The sequence below is a fragment of the Coffea eugenioides genome, chromosome 1, assembly GCF_003713205.1.
Source record: "Coffea eugenioides isolate CCC68of chromosome 1, Ceug_1.0, whole genome shotgun sequence".
Classification (NCBI taxonomy): Eukaryota; Viridiplantae; Streptophyta; class Magnoliopsida; order Gentianales; family Rubiaceae; genus Coffea; species Coffea eugenioides.
In genome coordinates, this window is record NC_040035.1 from 39,854,504 (window position 1) to 39,878,264 (window position 23,761).

The 23,761-nt window shown below is 34.7% G+C and overlaps 1 protein-coding gene across 1 annotated transcript; it reads left to right on the forward strand.

Moving 5' to 3' along the window:
• The first annotated feature begins 4,075 nt into the window (after window positions 1-4,075).
• Window positions 4,076-19,659, forward strand: LOC113760004 (structural maintenance of chromosomes protein 3). Its single transcript, XM_027302585.1, has 30 exons — window positions 4,076-4,293; window positions 4,409-4,468; window positions 4,580-4,655; window positions 4,744-4,782; window positions 4,901-4,968; window positions 5,086-5,157; window positions 6,202-6,281; window positions 6,421-6,499; window positions 6,603-6,720; window positions 6,793-6,968; window positions 7,637-7,882; window positions 7,967-8,088; window positions 8,512-8,656; window positions 9,636-9,808; window positions 9,891-9,990; window positions 10,588-10,724; window positions 10,839-11,040; window positions 13,511-13,598; window positions 13,682-13,831; window positions 14,237-14,388; window positions 14,483-14,674; window positions 14,764-14,947; window positions 15,024-15,094; window positions 15,167-15,318; window positions 15,877-16,045; window positions 16,141-16,287; window positions 17,005-17,100; window positions 17,400-17,574; window positions 18,995-19,186; window positions 19,436-19,659. Exons 2-29 carry the CDS (start codon window positions 4,454-4,456, stop codon window positions 19,183-19,185), a joined length of 3,615 nt encoding a protein of 1,204 aa, XP_027158386.1. The 5' UTR covers window positions 4,076-4,293; window positions 4,409-4,453; the 3' UTR covers window position 19,186; window positions 19,436-19,659.
• The last annotated feature ends 4,102 nt before the right edge of the window (window positions 19,660-23,761 follow it).

Here is a 23,761-nt window from a genome sequence, read left to right on the forward strand (position 1 = left end):
TTCATGGCCTATTACAATTTGCTACCAGGATTCAGCTACGAAATTGGCGACAATATTTTATTGTCAAAAATGGTTTTTGGCTATAAATTTATGAGTTTTTGCCGCGACTTTTTTCCTAGCTAAATGTCAATTTTCTTGTAGTAAAATTTGTCCTAGTTATATAATAGAGAAAAATGCAGTTTTGATACCCAAATTTTGACACATGAGCAGTTTTAATCCCCAAACTTTTGATAAAAACAAATCTAGTACTCAAACTTTCAATATTTGAGCACATTGAATACTCTTAGTGGTTTTTTTTCTAAATTACTACTTGAAAAAGTCACGTGATAGCCATATATTCAGCAAATATTTGATAAAAAAATAGTCATATATTTGGCAAATATTGTATAAAAAAATGCCACAAAAATGTAAAATATTTTTTTGACAGTAAGATGAAGATGAAATACAGCAAAAGAAGGAGAAAAGGAATAAGATGAGTAGAGTCGGGAAAGTGATTAAAGTTTTAAAAATATCTTTCTTGGTACTTAGTGTCAGAAAGATATTTTACGTTTCTTTGGCATTTTTTTTATGCAATAATTATCAGACATGAGATTATCACGTGACTCTTTTCGGTGGCATTTTGGAAAAAAACTGTCAAGAGTACTAAATGTGCTTAAATATTGAAAGTTTGGGTACCAAATTTGTTTTTATCCAAAGGTTGGGAATTAAAACTGCTCATGTGTCAAAATTTGAGTACTAAAACTATATTTTTCTCTATATAATATATGTCTAATTTATTCCTAAATTATAAAATTTGTTCCTCTTTAAGGACTAAAGTATAAAATATTTCATATTTTATAGAATAAAATGGGACAAAATTTACTTAAGTGGAACATATTTTTTGAAATTTAGAGGCTGAAGTGATTTTTTTTTTTTTTTGATTTGGTAGGAGGGCTTTAACCTCATTACATGGAAACAGGTCGAGGCATGCGAACGCCCATTACATCATAAGCTAACAATCATCGCAGTTTCTCTGGTGGGCTGATGAGACATTGAGCTCCATGCTGCATTCCCAAGCTTTTCTTAGCTACACATCCTACACTTCTGGCGTGAAAATTTGGATATGTTTGAAAAGCGCAAGTGTATTGAACACAAACTTCTAAGACCAAGTGACTCTCTATCAAGAGATCAAATTGAACAATCTAATTAAACTACCACTTAAAATAGTCCATTACTCGTTCGGCTAAAATAACTAATAAAAACTAGCTTGTTTTATTTTTCTAACAAACTTTAATTTACAGAGCTCAGCAGAGGTTTCTACAATGATAACAAAAATGTAAACGTGAAATTAAAAAAAAAAAAAAAAACTGAAGCAGGAAATCTGTTGCTGTGTAATTTTTTTTCTTTCTGAGGACAGAATTGAGTTACCTTCCTAATTAAGATGTATTACTTAAGTATCAGCAAAAGAAAATTATGTTAGATTAATATCGATATCGAATTTTTTAAGTAATCTATACAGCAAGAAACATGTTACATGCAATACAAATCCTTTTAAAGTAGTATGCATATAAAATGCTCTAGATGGCACGTATTCCAATTCGTAGTGAAATTTTTTTTTAAAAAAAAAGAAAGAAATTTTTTTACTGTGTTCTTTAAAATTATCCTACTAAGCACTAATGGTCAAGTTGCTAAGAGCCAATCAATCTATCATCTAATCTATTGATTGATTTCTTTCTAGTCTCAGTCTCGTAATCTTGCTGATGTTTTTTAACAGCAGTATTGCACTCTCATTGAAAAAAAAAGAAGAAAAGAATGCATATGTTGTTGGATATGTGATAGTAGCTTAACCAATAACCAATTATTTAGTGATTTAGAACCTTGATCTAGAAATAGTGCAGAAGATAATTTATTTATTTCGGGGTCAAAAATTACTATTCCTTCAAATATTTAAGGCTGAAAATTACATCTCAGAAATGGAGGAAACCCTATTCACGGAATATAATTCAAGTGAACAAAATTAGGTAAATATTTTATAGCACTTCACTCTTGGTCATCAACTAAGGAACCCCATAGGTACAAGGTTTCAAGCTTACAAAAATAAAATACTACTTCTATTCTCATCACATATATACCATCACAAAACATCATCTTTGTGATTAAAAGGCAAAAAGATCATTTTTTGTGATTAAGTAACACAAAATTACACTTAATAATTTGGCAAGACCTTGAAATTCCTTAACTCGAGGAGAGCATGTGTATTTTTGTTTAGTTTGCCCCAAATATCCCAGATGTTTGGCAGCTCGAAAAAGGGGAGGACTTGGAAGTTAGAGGTACAAATATGGGTTCTAGTAAATATCTTCAACAAAGTCATATAATCTTTCAACTTTTGTGGCCATATGTTAATCATGGGTAGAGGGCCTAAATTTGAGTTTGATTATTTACTTTGACAGAGTCATATATTTCAACTTTTGCAGCCATATGTTATCAAGGGCAGAGTGCCTAAATATGAGTGGAAATTCAGAATGTGATTTTTGTTGCAGCCAGTGGACAGAAATCAACCAAGAATCTGTGTTCTCTAAGTTGTATATAAGTTAGCTTTTGAAGGTGAATGTCACCGTGAAAATTGTTAGATGAAATATCTAAGGAATTAAGCTAGCTCAAGATTTGAAATTGTTGATGGATCAGTGCTAGTAAAATTGGTAAAAGGCAAGTCTGTTTTAGAATCTGGTTGATTCAAGGACTTTGCATGGCCAATCTAATCAGAATGGTCATCTAAGTAATGTGTAAGAGAGATCCAACAAGTTCCCAAGGAGAAACTAAAGCTGCTCCAAGTAAACATTGATGAAGTATCAAGGAGTTCCACATTGTTTTCAATTATGGGTTTTCTAAAAGGGTTAATTTTCTGTACACTGATAGTGTATACACTTTTATCGTTAGACGCATGACACATAATTTGAATTTGAATTTAAAATTCAAATTTTGTATATGTGTCGCATATTCAATCGTGATAATGTATACACCGTCAGTGTATATAAGATTTACTCTTTCTAAAATTAGGTAAGGAAAGAATATAACTTGGAAACTTGCTAGTGAAATCAGTAATTTGGAGATCAAGGTTGACTAAGAAGTCAAGAAATTGAAATTCTTGGCTGACAATGAAGTATAATCTAGTTGATAAGACGCTTAACTTATAACTGAAAGATCACGATTCAAGTCATTAAGGAATGTGAGAATCACTGCCGAAGTAACAAAAGAACTCTTGAAACTCTTGAATTTTGTTATGGAAAACCAGAGAAAAACTCTAGCATGATTTGACCAACAGGTTGAAAAATGCCAAGCTTGTTAATTCAAATACATCACGAAATTTGATTTTTCCTGCAAGATGATTGTTACCAAAATTGAGTTTCTCTAGATGAGAGAATTTATTGAATACAACTAAATTCATTGCATGAATACAACTAAATTCATTGCATGTAAAAATTATGTCATTTCAAGACATAATTTGGGGTGATGAAAAAATTTCAACATTACATCACAGAAAAGCCCCATTTATGATTATTGAACATTCACAAAAGCTGACATACAGTTTCTTCTCTACTAATTTTTGTTTTCTTATAAATTTCTAATTTCAAAATATGTTGAAATTAAAACAAAAATTTCAACAATCCCAAATGTTACTATAATTAAAGCATAACTAAACTTGTCATTTGAAACTTCTTAGTGCCAATAGTTTGTTCTTGGTTGTTTAGTCAAAAATAAATCTCTTTTGGTTTATGAGTTCAATCAATTTCTTAAGACAAAAACTTGAAAAAAGGAGAGTCTGACGTTGGTCAAAGTTGAGGGGGAAAAAGTATGAAAAAGATAAAATTAGGGGAGAAACTGATAGTAGCACTAAATATTAGAGGGTAAAGTGATAACAACCCTAAATACTTGATATTAGGCTATTAGTCAGCCTAAACCGCAGTCTAATTTTCAGCTAATTAATTATTACTAATTTTGCTTCGGAAAATGAAAAAGAAACTTATCATGTAAGCTTTTAATACTTCGCTCCTAAATATTTATTCCCTCCAATTTCCCCCTTCTTCCTCACTCTCTCCTCTCAAATTCCGCCATTTTTTTCATTTCTCTCCAGCGGAAAAATGGCACCTCCTTAATTTAGTCTTCATTTTCTCAAATTCCTTCCAACTTCTTCTTCTTCTTCTTCTTCTTCAAATTCCTCTTCACTTCCAAAAAACAAAAAGAGAAGAAAATAATAACAAAAATTTGCACTCAGTCTCACAGCAGAGCTAGGGTTCTACTTCGAAGTCAGTAAAGGTAACAATTCTTCCTTTCCTTTTTTTCTTCTTTTTCTTGTTAATTTTTTTAGTCTTTCAAGCTGTATATCAAAGTTCTCCTGTCGTAATTTCATGTTGGCTGAATATTTCTGCAGAAGAAATTTTTTAGTTGTGGACTCTTGTGAGAAAGAGTCGTCATCATGTATATAAAGCAGGTAATTAAGTTCTTTTGAACTTTTTTGGGCGGTTTGTTAGTTTGATATTGGAAATGGATATGGTTAATTAGTGAATTGGTGAATTAATTGGATTAATTTTGTCGTTTTTAGGTTGTAATCGAAGGGTTTAAGAGTTACCGTGAGCAAATTGCTACTGAGCCCTTCAGTCCGAAAGTTAACTGCGTTGGTAATTTATTTTCTTATAGCATTCCTCCGAGCGGATATTTTTTTTGAACAACTATTTACTTAGTTAATTAAGCTAAATTTGTCTGCAGTTGGTGCTAATGGCTCTGGCAAGTCTAATTTTTTCCACGGTAGGTAGCTGGAGTATTTTCATATATTTGTTGATTATAAAGCTTCGTTTTCATGCTAAATTGAGCTTAAGTGATTGATTCCTTCTGTTAATCCGTCAATTTGATTTTGCATTTGCAGCCATTCGATTTGTCATAAGCGATTTGTTCCATAACTTGCGGTCAGAAGAAAGGCAAGCTTTGCTTCATGTATGTGTTATGCTAAATTGTCGTGTTTTATTGTTGAGTTTTGGGAAACTTAGCATACTGGTCAAATTAATATGATTTTATTTGTGTAATGTAATTTTTGCCTTTTGAAATTCATAGGAAGGTGCTGGACACCAGGTGGTATCTGCTTTTGTGGAGATTGTGTTTGACAACTCTGACAATCGTTTTCCGGTAAAACGTTGATGGTCATTTTTTGTGTTCCTTGTACAGTCGTGTTTTCTTGGAGCTGTAGGGCTGTGGTGCTTGCTTTGTGCTAAATGAATTGATACCTAATTGTTGACTGTTTCATTTTTCTGGAGTAGTTCCCATAAAGTTTTCATAGTATGTTCGAGTTTACTGATGAGAAGGTGCTTGAGCAGAAAATAGTTTAACGGTATCAAGATGATATAACTTATTAACGGAGTTTGAATCTGTATTACATATGAGTTGATATGCCATATTGGTTTGCTTGTGAATTAAAAAAAAATTATAATGAGATCCATTATGTACATCCATTGCAACTGTCGCAATCATATTTATGAGAATGCTCAGACGATTGAATTACATATTGTGCTCGATGTAACTTGAACAGAAATGGCGATGAAACATCCCTTTATGAGTTATTGACTTTCTCTAAAACCCAAACAGAAGAATAATTATTGGGAATGATAAAAAATCATTGATTATCAACCAAATGAAGGGCAGTATCACTGTCTACTGTTGTTTGCCGACAATTCCTTAAATAATAACCAAGGAAGTATAGACTCCCAGGACCAAATAATGGACAATCATATCATCTACCTTTTAAGTTTAAAATAAAAAGTAGGATTGTTTCTTGCCAGGAAAGCAAATGCATATAGAGATGATTTTTCTTCTCTACAATATGATGAAGTTAAAATCTTATTACTGCAGGCCCAATTCATATTGTTGTGTATAGAATCGTAGATGATAAGAGAAAAACTGATTAAATCAGAATTTTCTTAGTTTTGTGCATTTACGAAGACTAACAGGAAATTGATTGAAGATATCCCCAATTTTAACATTTAATTGCAATTATTGTACTTAAATTCTGAAACATTCTAGCAAAACACGTCTAATTTTCTTTGTTTTGCTTATGTGTTGTATTTTTGTTTGTTTTATCATTTCCTGTTCTATTGGTAAAATAGTGAACTGTTAATCAACCTAACACTATGTCCCTTCTTGATGCTGCTATTTAAAGTTCCTTTATTGAACCAGGTAGATAAAGAGGAGGTTCGGTTGAGGAGAACAATTGGCCTTAAGAAAGATGAATACTTCTTGGATGCAAAACATATCACGTGGGTAACCATTAGATTGACTGATACGTAAATCTGACAGAGTTTGTTGGTGGCCTTCTACTTTCTTTAATATGCACGATGTTGTAAAGTTAAATGAGAAAGATAGTTTCTTTCTTTTTTTTTCTCTCTTTTTTTTCAGAAAGACAGAAGTAATGAATTTGCTGGAAAGTGCTGGATTCTCTCGATCTAATCCTTACTATGTCGTGCAGCAGGGGAAAGTATGATGCTTTTCCAATAAGGAATAAATTTTTCTTTTCTTGATTTTGGTTATATTGGAGTGTATCTTACAAATACTGCTCTTGCTTCTGCACTTTTCTGCAGATTGCGTCATTGACGTTAATGAAAGATGCAGAACGACTTGATCTGCTGAAGGAAATTGGTGGGACACGGGTATATGAAGAGAGACGTCGTGAAAGTTTGAAAATCATGCAAGAAACTGGCAAGTTCTGTTCAGTTGCGTGCGTGTTGATTATCTTTTTCTATTGACCACTAACCTCTACCGATATATCAGGTAATAAGAGAAGGCAAATTATTCAAGTTGTCCAATACTTGGACGAAAGATTGAGAGAACTAGATGAAGAGAAAGAGGAATTGAAAAAATATCAGCAACTGGACAAGCAACGTAAATCTCTGGAGTACACTATATTCGACAAAGAACTTCATGATGCCCGGCAGAAGCTGATGGAGGTCTGTTCTGTTGCATGATATTTTAGTAGCTTGGGTGCAAATTCTTAGCATTCTATCTTTGATACATCCTCCATTTCTTTTCAATTTTAATTGCTATCTTGCGCTGGTCATGTGCTTCTTGATTTGGGCCAAATTGCAAACTGAGCACTTTGATACTATATTAATATAGAGTTCTAATGCATAAATAATAAGGATTAATTTTGGATACATTGACAGTGTATACAGTAGCACCCTTGGATGCATGCCAAATGTGCCAAAAATAAAGTTCAAATTCAAATTGGGATCAAGTGGCACGTATCCAAGGGTTCTAGTGTGTATACTGTCACATTATATGAAATTAATCGAAATAACAATGAGAAGTGTCTATAATACACAAAGAAAGTTCCTCATTTTCTTTTTTGAATCTCTCTTGTTTCTGTTTTGCTTCTTATTCTACTTTCATAACATTTTTATACTTGTTTTGTATCCTATTTTGGAGTCTACACTGCTTTTGGCCACAGGTGGCTATATTAGTTTAGTGGTCTATAGTCTTTTGTGGCACTTTTTGCTCAGGAACCTAGTTCTGGAATCATGGTTTCTTGGAGCTACAAATTTCTGGATCCTAACATCTTATGCATGTATTGTCTGTTGCATGTGGATTCATGTTGTGATACTCACCTGTTTGGCAGATAGAAGATGCTCGTAACCGGGGTTCTGAAGCATCAACTAAGTTGCATAACAGTTTGTCCGATGCCCATGAGAAGGCCAAGGAGTTAGACAGACTGTATAAAGATTTAACAAAGGAAGTTCAGATCTTAAGTAAAGAGAAAGAAGCAATAGACAAACAACGCACAGAAGCCATCCAAAAGCGTGCAAAACTCGAGCTTGATGACAATGATCTTCAAGAGAGAATATCTACTAATATAAAGGCAAAGGTAAGAAAACTAGATAATGTCCTATGCTACAACTGTCTAGAATTTAGCTTATTTATTCATCTTTTTCAACTCTTGGGAGTTCAGGAGGATGCAGCTAAGCAGCTTGAAATTCTGGAGAAAGAAATTCAGGAATCTACTAATGAGCTGAACAAGATGAAGCCTCTGTACGAAGGCCAAGTCAAAGAGGAGGAGGAAATAACCAGAGGGTATGATCACGGTTCTTTTCAAAAGACTCTATGATCTATTAGATGCTGATCTTGGCACGCTAATTTTGTCCAGCTAACAAGATCCTACTTAAATTTGTTTGGCTTACCAAACTAAATTTTCATTGTTTCTTGATTCTAATAAAATAGGAAAGGCTGTGGTGATACTTTTTCCTGTTTACAAGTCATACTTCAAGTAGAAAGGGAAAGATATTAAGATGGCACTTTTTCAGTTTTCTGGGCTTTTGCTATTTCAGAAAATCCTGAAGCTACTATGGGGCAACTACAGAAGAATCTTTTTCCCCACCTGAACTTTAGCTGTTGTGGTTTTGCTTTTTTCCAGGGTGACTTTTGAGTAGTATCACAATAGATATGGTTGTGATTATCTTTGCATTTTAATAGATATATTTGTTCCATGGTCTGCAGAATTATGGAACGTGAAAAGCAGCTTAGCATTCTTTACCAAAAACAAGGCCGTGCGACCCAGTTTGCTAGCAAAGCTGCTCGTGACAAGTGGCTTCAGAAGGAAATTGATGAGTATGAGAGAGTTCTTGCTTCAAACTTAACACAGGTGACTGTTTTTATTAATAAGTGAATACTGTTGAATTGTGTGTTCACTGAAGTGTAATTTCCTGGTGTTGGGAAATGGAAGAAAGGTGTGTGGCGCTGATGATGTAGTCCTTAAGGGTAATGAAACAAAATTCCCTTCTGATGCACCTGGCCTCAAGGGAAGTGCATTTCGTCATCTCACATGGCCTTCTTCCCTTGATCTTCTTGTATTGGTGCATACAAATAGAAGTGTGTTGTGGGGATTGATGCTGAAGATTTTTCATTCAGATGTCAAGCTTCTGTTGTCTCCATTTGGTCTAAAACTTGTGCAGTAGCAGTCAATGATCATCAGCTGCACTGGAAGCAAGAAAGTTGAATCTATTGGACCAAGTCAATTAGTGGAAATTTTCTTTAACTTCCAGAACATCCTTATCAGATGTTTTATGTTGGATTTTTATTTGCCTCAACTTACTATATATAAAGCTTACTATTTTTATTACTCTCCCATAAGATAATATTGTGATTTGTGATTGCATTAGATGTTAATAAAGATACTTTTGTAAATCAATTACCTTCTTTCCTTTTTCTGACGACACTCAGGGCGTGCGCCTCAATTGCTACTCCAGGAGAGCAAGATATGCTCCCCTCTCTCTCTCTCTCACACACACACACACCCACCCACCCACCCACACCACACTACCTCTGGGGATTTTGTTTAACTGTCGCCTGTTATATAAATATAAAATTTGAACTCTTTTTCCCTGCTGTGTTATATGCAACTGAAGTACTCTATCTTGCAACAACTCTTTTCTTTTACTGATGTGCTGCATTTGCATTTGTCATTTCCTTGTGTGACTCTACCCCAACTCCCTCATCTCATGGAGAAAATGTTCTCGTGTGTTTTCATTCTTTCTTTAGCTCTTTGCATTACTGTTCCAATTTCAAGGGTAATTGCCTAATTGGTGTCTACATCTGATCCCTGCTGGCTTTCTTTCTTTCAGGAGAGAAAACTGAATGATGAAATCAATCAACTTAGAAAAGATTTGGAGGAACAGGATGCCTATGTACTTGGTCGAAAAAATGAAGCAGCTGCATTAGAAAATCTTGTGTCTGGATATCGAGAAGTTTGCAGCCGATACAAAGTGGAGAGGGATAAGTTGCATGCAGAGCGGAAGTACGAGTTGTGATTGCTTGTTAGGATCAGATGGTTGATAAAGTTTTGCAGATTAAAATTGATGCGTTGGTTTGATTTTCAGGTCTTTGTGGGAAAAAGAAAGTGAACTTTCTTCTGAGATAGAAAGGCTTCAATCTGAAGTTATGAAGGCAGAAAAAAGCCTAGATCATGCAACCCCTGGTGTTAGTACTCCTATCATGTTTAAATTCTGATGCAGAACTAAGAAATCATTGACACTAACTGATCGCGCTGTTATGCATTTCACCAAGAATTGCTAGTTCTGAGTTGGGGAGTGATATAACATTGTAGTCTCTGTTATAACCTTTACTGTAGGGAAAAATTACATGGACCTGGTCCATGTGGACCAAGATGCATAAAGTGTGGGTCCCACATGGTTCCCAAACGTGATTTTTCTCTTAAATACAAGTTCTAACATTGCACAACTGCTGCTGAGAATCATGTGCTTGTGTGGTACAATTATGAAAAGAGTTAAACAACACTTTCAGGCTTCAAACCTTTTATCAAAATTATTTAGCTCATAAAATCTCAACTCACAAACGTGAATATATCTATTTGGGTAGTGACTGACCATGAAGCTCCTTTTTTTTTTTTTTTTTTTTTTTTTTGGTTGGTTAAGAAGATGTGATAAAGCTGAAACAATGCAAGTTTTAAAGATCTTTATGTGTACTGCTCTTTAAATCAGTAACATCAGAATTATTTTCATCTTTGTGTTTACAATATCATCATGATTCCCTTTTATCTTTGTCTGAACTTCTCAGGATATAAGAAGGGGTCTGAATTCTATTCGGGGAATAATCAGGGAACATAAAATATCTGGGGTACTTGGGCCCATTGTTGAGCTGGTTGAATGTGATGAAAAGTTCTTCACAGCTGTCGAAGTTACAGCTGGAAACAGGTAACCTTTTTACTTTTATTTTTATTTTTACCAGTGCGTGTTACATTGAATGACTGATCTTATTGATTAAGCTTCTTTATTGCTATTGTCTGACTGCTATTCTTCTTTGTATAGTTTATTTCACGTGGTGGTTGAAAATGACGATATATCAACCCAGATCATTAGACATCTTAATGCACGGAAAGGTGGACGGGTTACATTTATACCTTTAAACAGGGTGAAAGCTCCCCATATTACTTACCCTCAGAGCTCTGATGTTGTACCTCTCCTGAATAAACTGAAATTCTCTAGGGATCATGCCCCGGCATTTGCTCAGGTTAGATTTGCTGAAATCCTCCCTTGACCTGTTATGAATCTTTTTTTCCTATCAGCTTTGCTACCATGACCAAACTGGGTTCTGACCAGGGTACTTAAGTGCTTCCTGGTTGGCTATAATGACCTTACATCTGTAAAATGTTGATTTAGCTTCTCACTTGTCTGCTTATTCAATCTCGTAAGATACTTTGTATCTGCTTATTCAATCTTTTTTAAGTTAGCTGAAAACCCTTGTCTCTATCTGAGAGCGTTGTAAGAGTGACGGATTTGACATTCAGTCTTCATGTCCAATGTTGATTTTGACCTTGCTCCTGTGGATTCATGCTGGCTTCACATAATCTTTTAGCGGTGCACATATAATATTTGATGACTGCTGACGAGAAGCTACAGAGTATACTTGATAGATGGATGCGTAATACATTAAATGAGATTTACTTACCTTTAAGATAGTTGTTAGGGTCAAGCATCTGCTCTTCTTTGAAATTTGAGCTGTACTGTGGTTAATTCGAACAGATTAATTGCTTAGACCAGCAGTTATTAATTAGGAATGCATCTAATTTCCTTTGGAACTTGTTACATGACAGATTTATTTGCTCAGCGCATTTATGTACTTCTGATATTTTGAAAGGTTGTTTAACTTCAAGGTTATAGGATTGACCAAAGTGAACAAATGGTTGGTCAAGTATTATGTTGGCGTCCTATCTTAGAGTTAACCTATCATTTAATGATTTGGGCTCGTATTTGTAAGGGAATCTTTGCCTTATAGTAAAGATGAAGCCTATCTAGTTAGGAGTAGGAGCCTAGAATTAGTACAAGCAGAGTTTTAAGCTAATAAAGTTTCCAGTAGTTATTAACTTTTTGAGGTTCTTTGATGCAATCTTGCCTTATTTGTGATGCCTAAATATTTATAGGATTGGATTCTAAGGTTTCCTACTCCTTTTCTTCTCAGATTTATTGTGTTATCAGGTCATGATTACATGTGTCATTTTGGACTTGCGCGTCTTTCATGGGAAGTGTAAACTCTATTATCGAGTTGAAGTAAAATTTTTGGATACTGTAATTAAAACTAAATGTTGTTTCCAACCTTTTTTTTTGGGGGTGTCCTTCGAGATCCTAATCTTTTTATTGACAGAATATTGATGTCCTAATTCTACCAAATTCAAGCTTGAGCAAACCCCAGAAACAAGAGGACAAAGTATTTAACCTGCCACTAAATCTTTTGATGACATAATTTGGCCACCAAATTCAGTTCTATCGTTTTCTTATTTCATATATATATATATATTAATTTTTAGCATGAAATGTGGGGGTATTTGTGTTCCTCTTTTCATTTTCTTTCCTCATTTTTACTTAATTACCAAGCTTAAGTATGAAACCACCACCTTTACAGCACCTTTACAGTGGCAATTAATGGCCAGACACCAGAAATGACTTTCAGACCTCCATCTTGCAATTAGTCTCTGTCAAAGTGTTCTTTGTCTGGCCTAGTTTTCAGCAACCATTTCCTAAAGAACCACCTAAGCTTACACACCACATTTGGTGGCCTCTCAGACTATCTTCGCCATGCCATCATTTCCTATGCACATTGAAGGGAAATCTACTCTACCAAAACAATAATTACAATGATTTTTAAGTAAATTTCATTCCAAAATTGACAAATAGAAACCTAGATGACACTACGAGGGCTTGCACTTTTGGTCGAACTCCATATGATTATAGAAACGTTCCATGGCTCCTAAGAATGCTAACGCTTACAAGAGGATGTAGTTAAAAGGTCTCTTAAGTACAGTTTTTAATTAGCTACTACTAACTAATGCATGCCACCACTTATATTTTGGTACCAAATTTAAAGGCCGAGGTCCCTCCCTTTATTTTCTTATCTTAAAATTAATCGTGGTTCTGGGTGGGAAGCTGGTCCTCTTTTTCTGGGAGAGTATTGGATGAGGAGCTCATGGTCATGGGAATGGTTGGGAAAGGAAGCATAGAATGCAAAAGAAAAACGTTTTGGTAATGTTATTCATACATTGAACTAAATATGCCTAAAGGTGATATACTAAAAGGGGGATTAATTGTAAAACCAACAGAATGACATTAAATTTGCACTTTCAAATACACAGTCATTTGGTATTGAAATAGTTTGATGGCTAAACTTTTTTTTTAAATATATTTATTTATTTTTGGAGAAGGGAACAACTTTACTTAGGGTTACCAAAACAGAAACAAGTACTTATCTTCTTATGCAATGACGAGCATATCTGAAAATGGAAATAGACAGCCAGTTGGGTAGCTTGGAGGTCCTCCTAGAATTGATTTTTAAGTTGGTCATGATCGTGGTATTTCCCCATCTTAGTATTCAAAAAGTGTGCCGCGGGGCAGAGTCCCAGATCTGAGTCTTGTTTCCTGCTTAACAGTACGTCCTTTACGTGTTGTGGAAATGTCCATTGTAACCACCTATGTATTTGCTTCTGAAGGTGTTTGCAAGGACCGTAATTTGCCGAGATCTGGACGTTGCCACAAGGGTTGCCCGCACTGATGGCCTGGACTGTATTACTCTGGAAGGTTTTAATCAAACTTACTTTGTTGTTTTACACTACTGTAGCCTGCCAGTCTGTTGCCTGATAACTTTACCCTCCTTGTCATAGGTGATCAAGTTAGCAAAAAAGGCGGCATGACTGGTGGATATTATGACTATAGACGCTCGAAACTGAAGTTCATGAATACCATCAGACAGAATGCATTCTCTATTACACTGAAGCAGGAAGAACTGGAAGGCTTAAAATTTAAACTTCAAGATATCCTTGATTGACTTCTATTAAATTATTATTCTGTTTGCTTCATTAACTTCTCTTTTGATACCTAGTCATTTCATCCTTTCTGTGACAGTTGCATGTTCTCATCCTCATGATAACCTCTAAAGAATGTTTAGATTGCTGCAAAAATGTGTCAGTAAGTACACCGCTTTAGTTCTAAAAATTGTGAAAAAGAGAAATCTGATACATTGTGGCTTATGTTGCTGTAGTGTTGTGAATGTACAAAGCTTGATTTCATAGTGTAAGTTTTAATAAGTTTACCCTACTGATCATACTCGGGCTAAATTTAATTATTCTGTGAGTTGTTAATGTTCATAAAATAGAGCATGGCTTTCTATTGTTGAGTTGTGAATGTTGGAACTTTAGTTTTCACTGAACCTTTCTTACAGATTGACCAGAAAATTAATGAACTTGTTTCTGAGCAGCAGAAAAATGATGCCAAGGTTGCTCATGATAAATCTGAATTAGAACAGTTGAGGCAGGATATTGGTATTGTTGATAAACAGAAACAATCCATTTTGAAATCTCTCGAGAAGAAGGTGCGTCAAGTGTCAACAACCTGAAATTTACTTCAACCATTCCCCTACAATGCTGATGTCTTCTAACTGCCGTGATTCTGAGTGGATTTTGCAGGAGAAGCTACTTTCAAATATTTTGACTCAAATAGATCAACTTAGGGGCAGTATTGCTGTGAAGCAAGATGAGATGGGAACTGAACTTGTTGATCACTTGACACCAGAGGAGAAAGATTCCCTGTCTAGGCTGAACCCTGAAATAACAAGTCTGAAGGAAAAGCTTATTGCCTGTAGATCCAATCGCATAGAGGTTTTCTACTTGATATTATAGCTGCACGATAATTAAATACAACTGCTTCTGTATTTATTTTCTCATACTATTATGTGCTGCATTGATAGACGGAAACTAGAAAAGCTGAGCTTGAGATGAATCTCTCTACAAACCTGGTGAGGCGGAAACAAGAGTTGGAGGCTGTAAAATTGTCTGCCGAGGCAGATATGTTGCATAATGAGGCTGAAATGAAGAGGCAGGATCTAGTGGAGGCCAGTATACTAGTTGAAAATTTAACACAACAGCAAAAAAGTGAGTTCTAAAGTTATCTTGAAACTTTGATCACAGTATTCTAGTCTTGTCATATCTGACACATCTTAACTTTTAGGAGTTTCTCAAAGTATCAATGAACGAAACAAGAAAATCAAGGACATTAAAGATGAAAAAGATAGCATAAAGGTAATTTACTAATTCCCATGTTTCATTTCTTGTCATTTTGTCTAAAACTAATAGGATAAATTGTTTTTGTAGGCTCTCGAAGATAAATATCAGAGCACCCTTCAAGATGAAGCTAAAGAACTAGAACAACTATTAAGTAAAAGAAATACTTATATTGCCAAACAAGAAGAATACTCGAAGAAAATCCGTGAATTGGGTCCTTTGTCTTCAGATGCTTTTGAGAGGTATTTTTCCCTTTTTTTCTTTTTTTTATCCCTTGTGTGGTGTTTAGTAACTTGTGATTTAGAAGTGCTATGTACTCTGTTTTACTGTTGGCTAATGATGACATCATGGGTAGGATAGTTTCTTTGTATCATCTACACATATATACTTCTGTATTTGTGTAGCCATGGAGTGAATTCATCCAGAAGATTTAATAGCATTAATTTGGCGTATTTTGTTATAGTTCAGCTGATTGGACACTTTCCTCCACAGCAAAGGAATCACTACATTAACAGCTGATCTTGGTTTTGTACTAGTTAGCTAAATTCCTCATTTGTGAGATGCGATAATAAGATCCCCTGCGCAATTCCTGTATCTCACCAGCTACCACTTGATTTATCTTTGAGTGATCTTATGCTTATTGTAATATTTGTTGTGTCCTGAATTTTTTGGGGAAACAAGTTGGTTGATTTTCATTGAAGAAAGAAAAACTAAGAGCAATGATGCACTTGGTAGAACCATATCTGCTAGCTTTGGTTAGTTGTTGAGTTGTTTTTTTTTCTGGTCCGTGCATATTGTAGGTATAAAAGGAAGAACATAAAAGAATTGTATAAGATGCTTCACAGTTGTAATGAGCAACTGCAACAGTTCAGCCATGTGAACAAAAAAGCACTTGACCAATATGTAAATTTCACAGAGCAACGAGAAGAGCTCCAAAAGCGGCAAGCTGAATTGGATGCTGGGGATGAGGTACTTTGGTTTCATATCAATTCTGTTTGACCAACTTTGATGATGCTCCGGATGGCAGATATTCATTTAGATTTATTTCTATTTGACTCCTGCAGAAAATTAAAGAACTTATAACCTCTCTGGACATGAGAAAGGATGAATCAATTGAGCGGACCTTTAAAGGTGTGGCAAAACATTTCCGAGAAGTGTTTTCTGAACTGGTCCAAGGAGGCCGTGGATTTTTGATCATGATGAAGAAGAAGGTAGGTTTGATTGAATGCTTTTGGCTTAGCACATGCAATTACCCGAACTTTTCACCTGCAAAAATTTTTTGTGGTTTTCCTTGGCCCAGGAATATATCATATGATCACCAATATGCACGCACTTAAATAGCTTCCATTGACGGTCTTTTTTAACCTTTGGACCTCATTTTCTCTCCTTTAGAAGATTCTCTGTTCCATACTTGTATAATTACTACCACACTTTTTGTATCCAGAATTTTTCCACACTATTCTTTTGATGTTATCAGCCTGTTAGCAACTAGATTACTTGCTTTATTTTTTTATTCTCTACAAAGACTTGTAGAGATAGTTGTGCAAGTAATAAATACATGTAGCATATAATGCAAATGAATTGCCAATTTGTTATCTAAATTCCTGTTCTCAAATTAATAAGTATCTTTTGCTCATCTAGATTATTTCCCAACAAAAGCTTTTTTTCTGCATCCGGACAGTCTTAATATCAAATGTTCCTTGCTCATTTGATATTCTGTTCCCCTTTCACTGCATACCATTTGGGACCCCTTCCTTTCTTTGCAAGTTCGGTTTATTTGATTCCTCTCCTTTCATGGAAGAATGATTTTACTCAACAAGGGATTAGGAGATTTTTTTAAAGGTGCTATTAACTGATCTGCTTTATCTAATTTTTTGGGTTAAAGGGTTACAGAGCATCTATGGATCTTTCTTAAATTGCATTTACAGGATGGAGATGAAGATGATAACGACAATGATGAGGATGGCCCTCGTGCAGCTGATATGGAGGGAAGAGTTGAGAAATATACAGGCGTTAAAGTCAAGGTTTCTACTTCAGCTTTTGCTTCCTTTTCTTGGTTCCCCCCGTCCCCCAGGGTTTTTTTAAAGCTTCTAAACTAGGTCAATAATAGTTTAGATATATCTATCAAAACATCCTTAAATGAATTATAGCAACATTTTTATGAGATTATACACTTACATAACGCCTGCAGGAAAGGTATCACCATAGCTTAGTTGCTGATTTGTCTGAACGAAATTGTTTGACTTTCGGTAAGCACCCACAGAAAGTGGGGTTGCAAAAGTTGTTGATGATTGTTTGTTACTGTCTACAATAATGGTGGCAGGTTTCCTTCACTGGGATTGGGGAGACGCAGTCGATGAAACAGTTATCCGGGGGTCAAAAAACTGTGGTTGCACTAGCACTTATATTTGCTATACAACGATGTGATCCTGCCCCGTTTTATCTCTTTGATGAGATAGATGCTGCACTGGATCCTCAGTACAGAACAGCTGTTGGAAGTATCCTACAGTTTAATCCATTTGATGCAATCCTGCATTGGATTTTGTGTCCATTTTCTTGTTTAGTGTAGATATTTTCTTCTTTATGGACGTTTTACTGGTTTGTGATTTACTTTAAATTGGGGGATGGGGGTGGGGGTTCTGAATCGAGTGCATGTTACAACTGAATTCATGCATTGCTTGCTTCAAAGAGTGTGTATAACCAAAAAATTGAAGTTGTTATTCCATAAAGAATGGTTATGTTAATGTTGAACAGCTGATCATATTCTTTTTTGAGGGATAGAATGACTTAATGAAGGTAGAATTGGTAGAATGTCTTAAGGTAGATATTTGAGCAGCGTTCTGCTGTTTTATTTTTTATTTGCAGCAAGTTTCCTTTCCTAATCAATTTGATTACAAGGAACTATTTTGATGAAACTCTCTCTAATTTTTTATGTTGTCCTTTTAAAAATTGTCAGGTTTGTTATTTGCATTCATGGTGCCTATTTAATTTCTCAGAGCATTCTTTTGAACACTTGGAAATTTTTTATTATGGATGCATGTTTTGGTGAACTCTTCCTAAATTTGCTCACCTGGTTGATTTTTTTTTTTTAATATTTCTCTGCTTGGACATGTTAGGACATCACATGTTAAAAGTATATTTGAGCTCTTCTATAATGCTTCTCTGGGTAATAACATCATTTCTCCCAAGTGAGACTCTCATAAACCAAGTGTGTAATCTCTCTGTAAAATTCTGGTCAGTGTTTTCTGTTGTTTGTAGATTCTTCATGACTCCCCTTTTATATGACTTTTTCAGATCAGATTGTTCACCCTCAGGAATCCTGGTCCCCAAGAATTTTTGGGTTTGCAGGAAAATGAATTTGCATGTCTATTCGTCTTTATTTTATTCACATCTTTCAAACTATTGTGCTACTGCTTCAGACTTATTTAAAAAAAAAAAAGGAAGAAGAAGAAGAAAAACAACCAAGTTTTACTTGGAGGATATTGCACCATCTGGAAAGCATGCATATTGGAAGTATTCTATGTGACATAAAATGCTTGTGGTGGTGGTGATTTGTTTGATTCACTGATAGGCTCTTGTTTCTGTTAAGGAAGTATCGCAGCAGTGCTTAGACATGTGATACATATTGTACTTGACATGATAGTTCTAGGAATTCTGTTGAATTTTGTACCTTTGATTTGCATCAGGGGTACCCTGCATTTGACTCGAGCACACTGCATCTATTGCACAATAAACTGTGTCTCGTATTAAGTAGATACTCTCAATGTTCTGCACATAATGTTATGTTTTGGAACTTCTCAGTTACAAAGGCAATTCTACTACAAAAAGCATCATTATAAATGCGTAGTTTTCATTCTTTTCTGCCTTATTCTTCCTTGTAAGCCTGCTCTGGTGATTCTTTAACCTGTACTCCCATAGATATGGTAAGGCGTATGGCAGACATGGCAAGTACGCAGTTCATTACCACAACGTTCCGTCCAGAGCTAGTGAAAGTTGCTGACAAAATATATGGTGTGACACACAAAAATAGAGTTAGTCGTGTTAATGTTGTGACCAAGGATGAAGCTTTAGATTTTATTGAGCATGATCAATCTCATAATGCTGAGTGAGGTTAGCCTTTTCTAACCTTGCATCTGTTTCGTTTGTTTGCTCGTAAATAGGATTGATTTGTTTGTAGTAATGGTTGTTCTATCTTTTAACCAAAATGGTCGAGCGTATTCAAGTCTCCGTACTTCAAGGATAGAAAAGCAATTGTGCTATAGGTTTTTCTCCTTTTTCCCCTTCTGTAGGGGTAAAAATTTGTTTTAAGATTGGATCCATGATGATATGATTACGTGTTACTCCATTTACTTTATGCAGTGGCCCGGTAGATGTGTTGTATTGATTTTGCAGTTGCAGTGTTCCTGGTAGATGGTTTGGAGTATAGGGCTGTTGTAACTTCTATCTAGTCAAAGTTTAGTCCATAGTATGGATTCGGCTGATGTACATGTTTGACTCCCAATTCTTCTCTGCTTGGGGTATTGTATCTGAATGCACTTGATTAGTATATTGCTTTGTCGTTGTCCGGATAGATTTCTCTCTCATCACCATTCTTTTAGCTGGTTTAATATCTCCAAAAGTGGTGCCCTAATTTTCTTAGGTTGCCAATAATATCCTTTTCTCATGTGGCTACTACATACGGAAAAGGAGGATAGCTCTGGTATATAAAATGATTCCAGTAAACATTTCAGGGTTTTCAGCATGTGGTAAGGTCAATTTCCGCACAGAACATGTTGGGAGCACTGATGATAATCGGTCATTGGATCCTTAAATTACTTTACATCTGCCTTGTGTCGCATTAGCTTAATGTCAGTCTCGTTAGCAACTAACGGAAGCTAGATTGCACATTGATGCTAACCTCCTTATTGACCTTATTAAAATGAAAGAAAAGGAGTTTCCTAGTTTGGCTGATGGGGAAATAATGAATTATAAATATAACCCTCTACAATAATAATGCGCAAGAATCTCTAATTATATGATCTAAAATTAGCTTTATCTAGCTTTGAAGTGGCTCAGTTGTGAGGCTATATACACGAGGGAAGAGTGGATCATAATGCTCATCACCGTAGCTCATTGGCAGCTGGTCTTGAACCAAGTACGAGAAAGCTTTCCTGTGAACCCATAATCTCCAAAGAGCACATCAGCAACATCTTGGCCTTATGTTCCAGGTAGCCAGGCAGCAACCGAAGCATCAAAGGATGAAAGGTAGGGCTCAATCACAAGGGACCTGTTGGATACAATGACAGCAGCACACTTTGAGCATACAGATGTTGGTGATTGCAGATAAACCTGGTTCAGGAATGGTAAAGTTGCGATTGTCGCCCGGGGTTCAGCATATGGAGGTTCACCTCCAACAACAATGGCATGATCGAAGATGTTTTCTCTGACAAAAAACAGAACTATCAACGCTTTCTTTGTAAACCACCTCGTGCCGCCGAAAGAATTGGAAATTTTGAGATGAAATTTGGATTGCAAAATAATTGGTGAAATATGTACCTGCAGTATTATATTAATTTGTTTGGATAGAGAATTATTTGCCAAAATTTATTTGCTTACATCATCATTACAATTTCCAACACACCTTTTTATCTTCCCAATTACATTTTTATCTCACATACATCACATCACAAAAAGTGCTACAGTAAAAATATCTCAAATAATTTACAATCCAAACAGAGCAAATTGTTACCACCAAGTCCTGGCCATGCCAATGTCCAGCCTCCACATTGGTATCCCAAATTGTGGGCATTTTTTTTTGGTCACAATAGTAGAATTTCTATAATCTAATCTAGTCTAATTTAGGGGGAAGGGGGAGGGAGATTCGATGTGAGTAGAGATTCCATCGAAGAAAATCAATTAACTCAACCACATGTTGCAAATGAATCCTTGACCTTCCACACTATCAGGACTTTATAGTCTTGGTGGTGACCACCAGGTCAAAGATACGAGTTTCTGTAATTAAGAGTTTTCCCCCCTTCTTGGGAAGTGGAACCACTTTTCAGTACGATGCCATGAATCTTGATTACCATTTGGTCTATATATATATATATCTATATATTTTCCTGAGTGTTAATTCTTGATATTAGCCCACGAATTCGTCTTAACAGTGGGCTCCTTTGGGTCTCCTCCTCGTGCAACAACTGCCCATGCAAATAAGAAGAAAATTCCCACTTTGGATAATAAACCATTCGAACCCATTCCTCACAACATTCCTTTCGCCTTGAATTACCCATGCATAACAAAATAAATAAGAAACAATCACCATAAAAATAGAGATTGACGCCTCTGCTATGACGTACATTAAACAAGAATTGTGCAAGTCTATGTACAACCAAAAAAATTAGTACATAATCAAGCAATCATCAATATTCAAACAAAGATGTAAGAAAAAATGAAACTCCCACAACTAATGTATGTCTAATATTGTAGACTTCCATCTACATATGAACAATTAATTTTCCATTATACAGTCAAAACAAAGGGGGAAAAAAGAGAGAAAAGAATGGGATTAGCATGAAGAATAAAGGACGAAAAAAAGAAAGAAAACCCAACAAAGATTAAGGTTAAAAGGGAAAAAAAAAAGAGCCTAACCTTGGAGGGGCAGACTTGTAAAACTTCTGAGAATAATTTAGATGCTTATACGTTGTTATAGGATATGAATTTGTGACGAGTTAGAAATTGGTGTGTTGTCATATTTTATGATCACAATTGTCAAGCGTGTTATTCTTATTTTATGAATTCTATCATGACAAACGATCTTTTGGTAACTTATCCGGTGATCTAATATAATTGAATGAGGATAGATAAGAGGATAAGTGCCCTCCCTGCCTTTTCAGTCAAGTATGTTCCAAGTGCTAGTCTTTTGATTAGAAGAGTAGAATAAATAGGGAAATTGTAAAATCAATAGAAAAAAAGCCTATAAATGGAAGGTTGCGTTAGAAAACTACTTAGTAAATTATTTCTCAGCAAAGAAAAAAAAAGTGGGTTAATTACAATTTGTATCCTCATACTATTATTAATTTGCGATTTACTCCTTGAACTATCAATTGAAGCACTTAAATACCTTTTTTTAGTTTTAGTTTCCTTCTTTTTTAAAGCAGGAGAGTGGAGGGATTTAAGAACCGGGTAGGGGACTAGAGGGATTTGAATACTTAAATGCCTTGTAAGTCAATAAGTCAAATTGATTAAAACTAGTAAATTTTTATGGCTATTTTATTTATTAATAAGGTTTTACTACCCTAAATGAATAAGGGTATTTTCCTAAATATATGCAAATTAGGGTACCAAAGATCTTTAATTCAAAAATAAGTAAGAAAATTCATTGACTTTCAAATGACTTGAACAATGTAGTATAATTTGATAGTTTAAAGTGCTGAAGTGATAATAATTTCTAGTTTAGTGTGCAAACCACAAACGACAGGTAGAGGGTGCAAATTGCAATTAAAGAAATTTGAAGAGAAGACGAAAATCTAAGTGTGACACAGGACTAAGTTTTCAATAACAGAATGAGTGTCCCTCTCGTTGTTTGATATAAGTAAGGAAACAACTGTGCTTATTCTATCACAGAATAGAGTTAAAAAAAAAAAAACATGGATATCCCCACATGTTTTTTAATTATAAATGTTGACCTAAGTAAGAAGATAGAATAAAAAAAAACTTAGCATGATTATTGAAATATTACAACATAAGTGGATTAAGATACGTTTTATTACGTTTTAGTCTCTTAATACAATTTTAATTCAAGAGGACTAGAAGATTATGCCACTCCTTCAGATTGACTTAAACTTACACCCAACTCAAATTAACTAGATTAGATAGAATGATTATGTTATTACTTGGTAGATTAGATAGAATAATTAACCATGATACAAGTCCAAAATAGTCATAAGGTTAAACTACATGGCCAAGTTATTGAAGATTAGCGTTTAAAGCACACACTAATGTGTGTGCAACTCATTTAAAAAATTATTATTAAAATTTTTGAATATATTTGATCAATCATTTTCAAGAGAATTGGTTTTATATATTTGATAATATAACTAGTGAAAATTCACAAAAGTAAAGTGAATAAATAGATAGTTATCAGATAGTAATTCATAACCATAATTAGTAGTTGTCAATATAAATTAGGATTTGCTAAATAAGTTCAAAATTAAAATAATAAAAAATACATGGCATTTGGATGAGGAAATATGATGGTGGTAATCAAGGGCAGTTTAGAAAAAATATAAAGTGACATAAATTTGTTTACACTAAAGCCCCCTCCCTTTGTATATAGTAAGTATAGATAAATAGATATAGATATAGATATAGATACATGCTTGTGGTGGGTCTGGGATAATGAGATAATAATTGGGGATCAAATATTGTCGGATATGATAAATCAGTCCAGACCTGACAAAGAAAAGAGCAATTATGTCCACTAATTGCCTACACAATTATGTGGTATATTTAATATTCCAAAAAGAAACGGTGATTTCATTGTTAAAAACTCTCCAATTACCTCTATTTTTTCATATTTCTTATAAAATAATTTACATTTACGCCATAAAAAAAAAAAGAAAAAAGGGTGACACGAACCAATTAACCCTTACATATTAAAATCGAACTTGTATTCATGATGCATACAAAGAAGCATATCTATTT

What these genes read in the sequence shown, in the direction of transcription:
- LOC113760004 (XM_027302585.1), top strand. An exon ending in GAGGAGGAAATAACCAGAGG is followed by an intron (nt 8,089 to 8,511) that starts GTATGATCACGG and finishes CATGGTCTGCAG; the next exon opens with AATTATGGAACGTGAAAAGC. An exon ending in CTTAAAATTTAAACTTCAAG is followed by an intron (nt 13,832 to 14,236) that starts ATATCCTTGATT and finishes AACCTTTCTTAC; the next exon opens with AGATTGACCAGAAAATTAAT.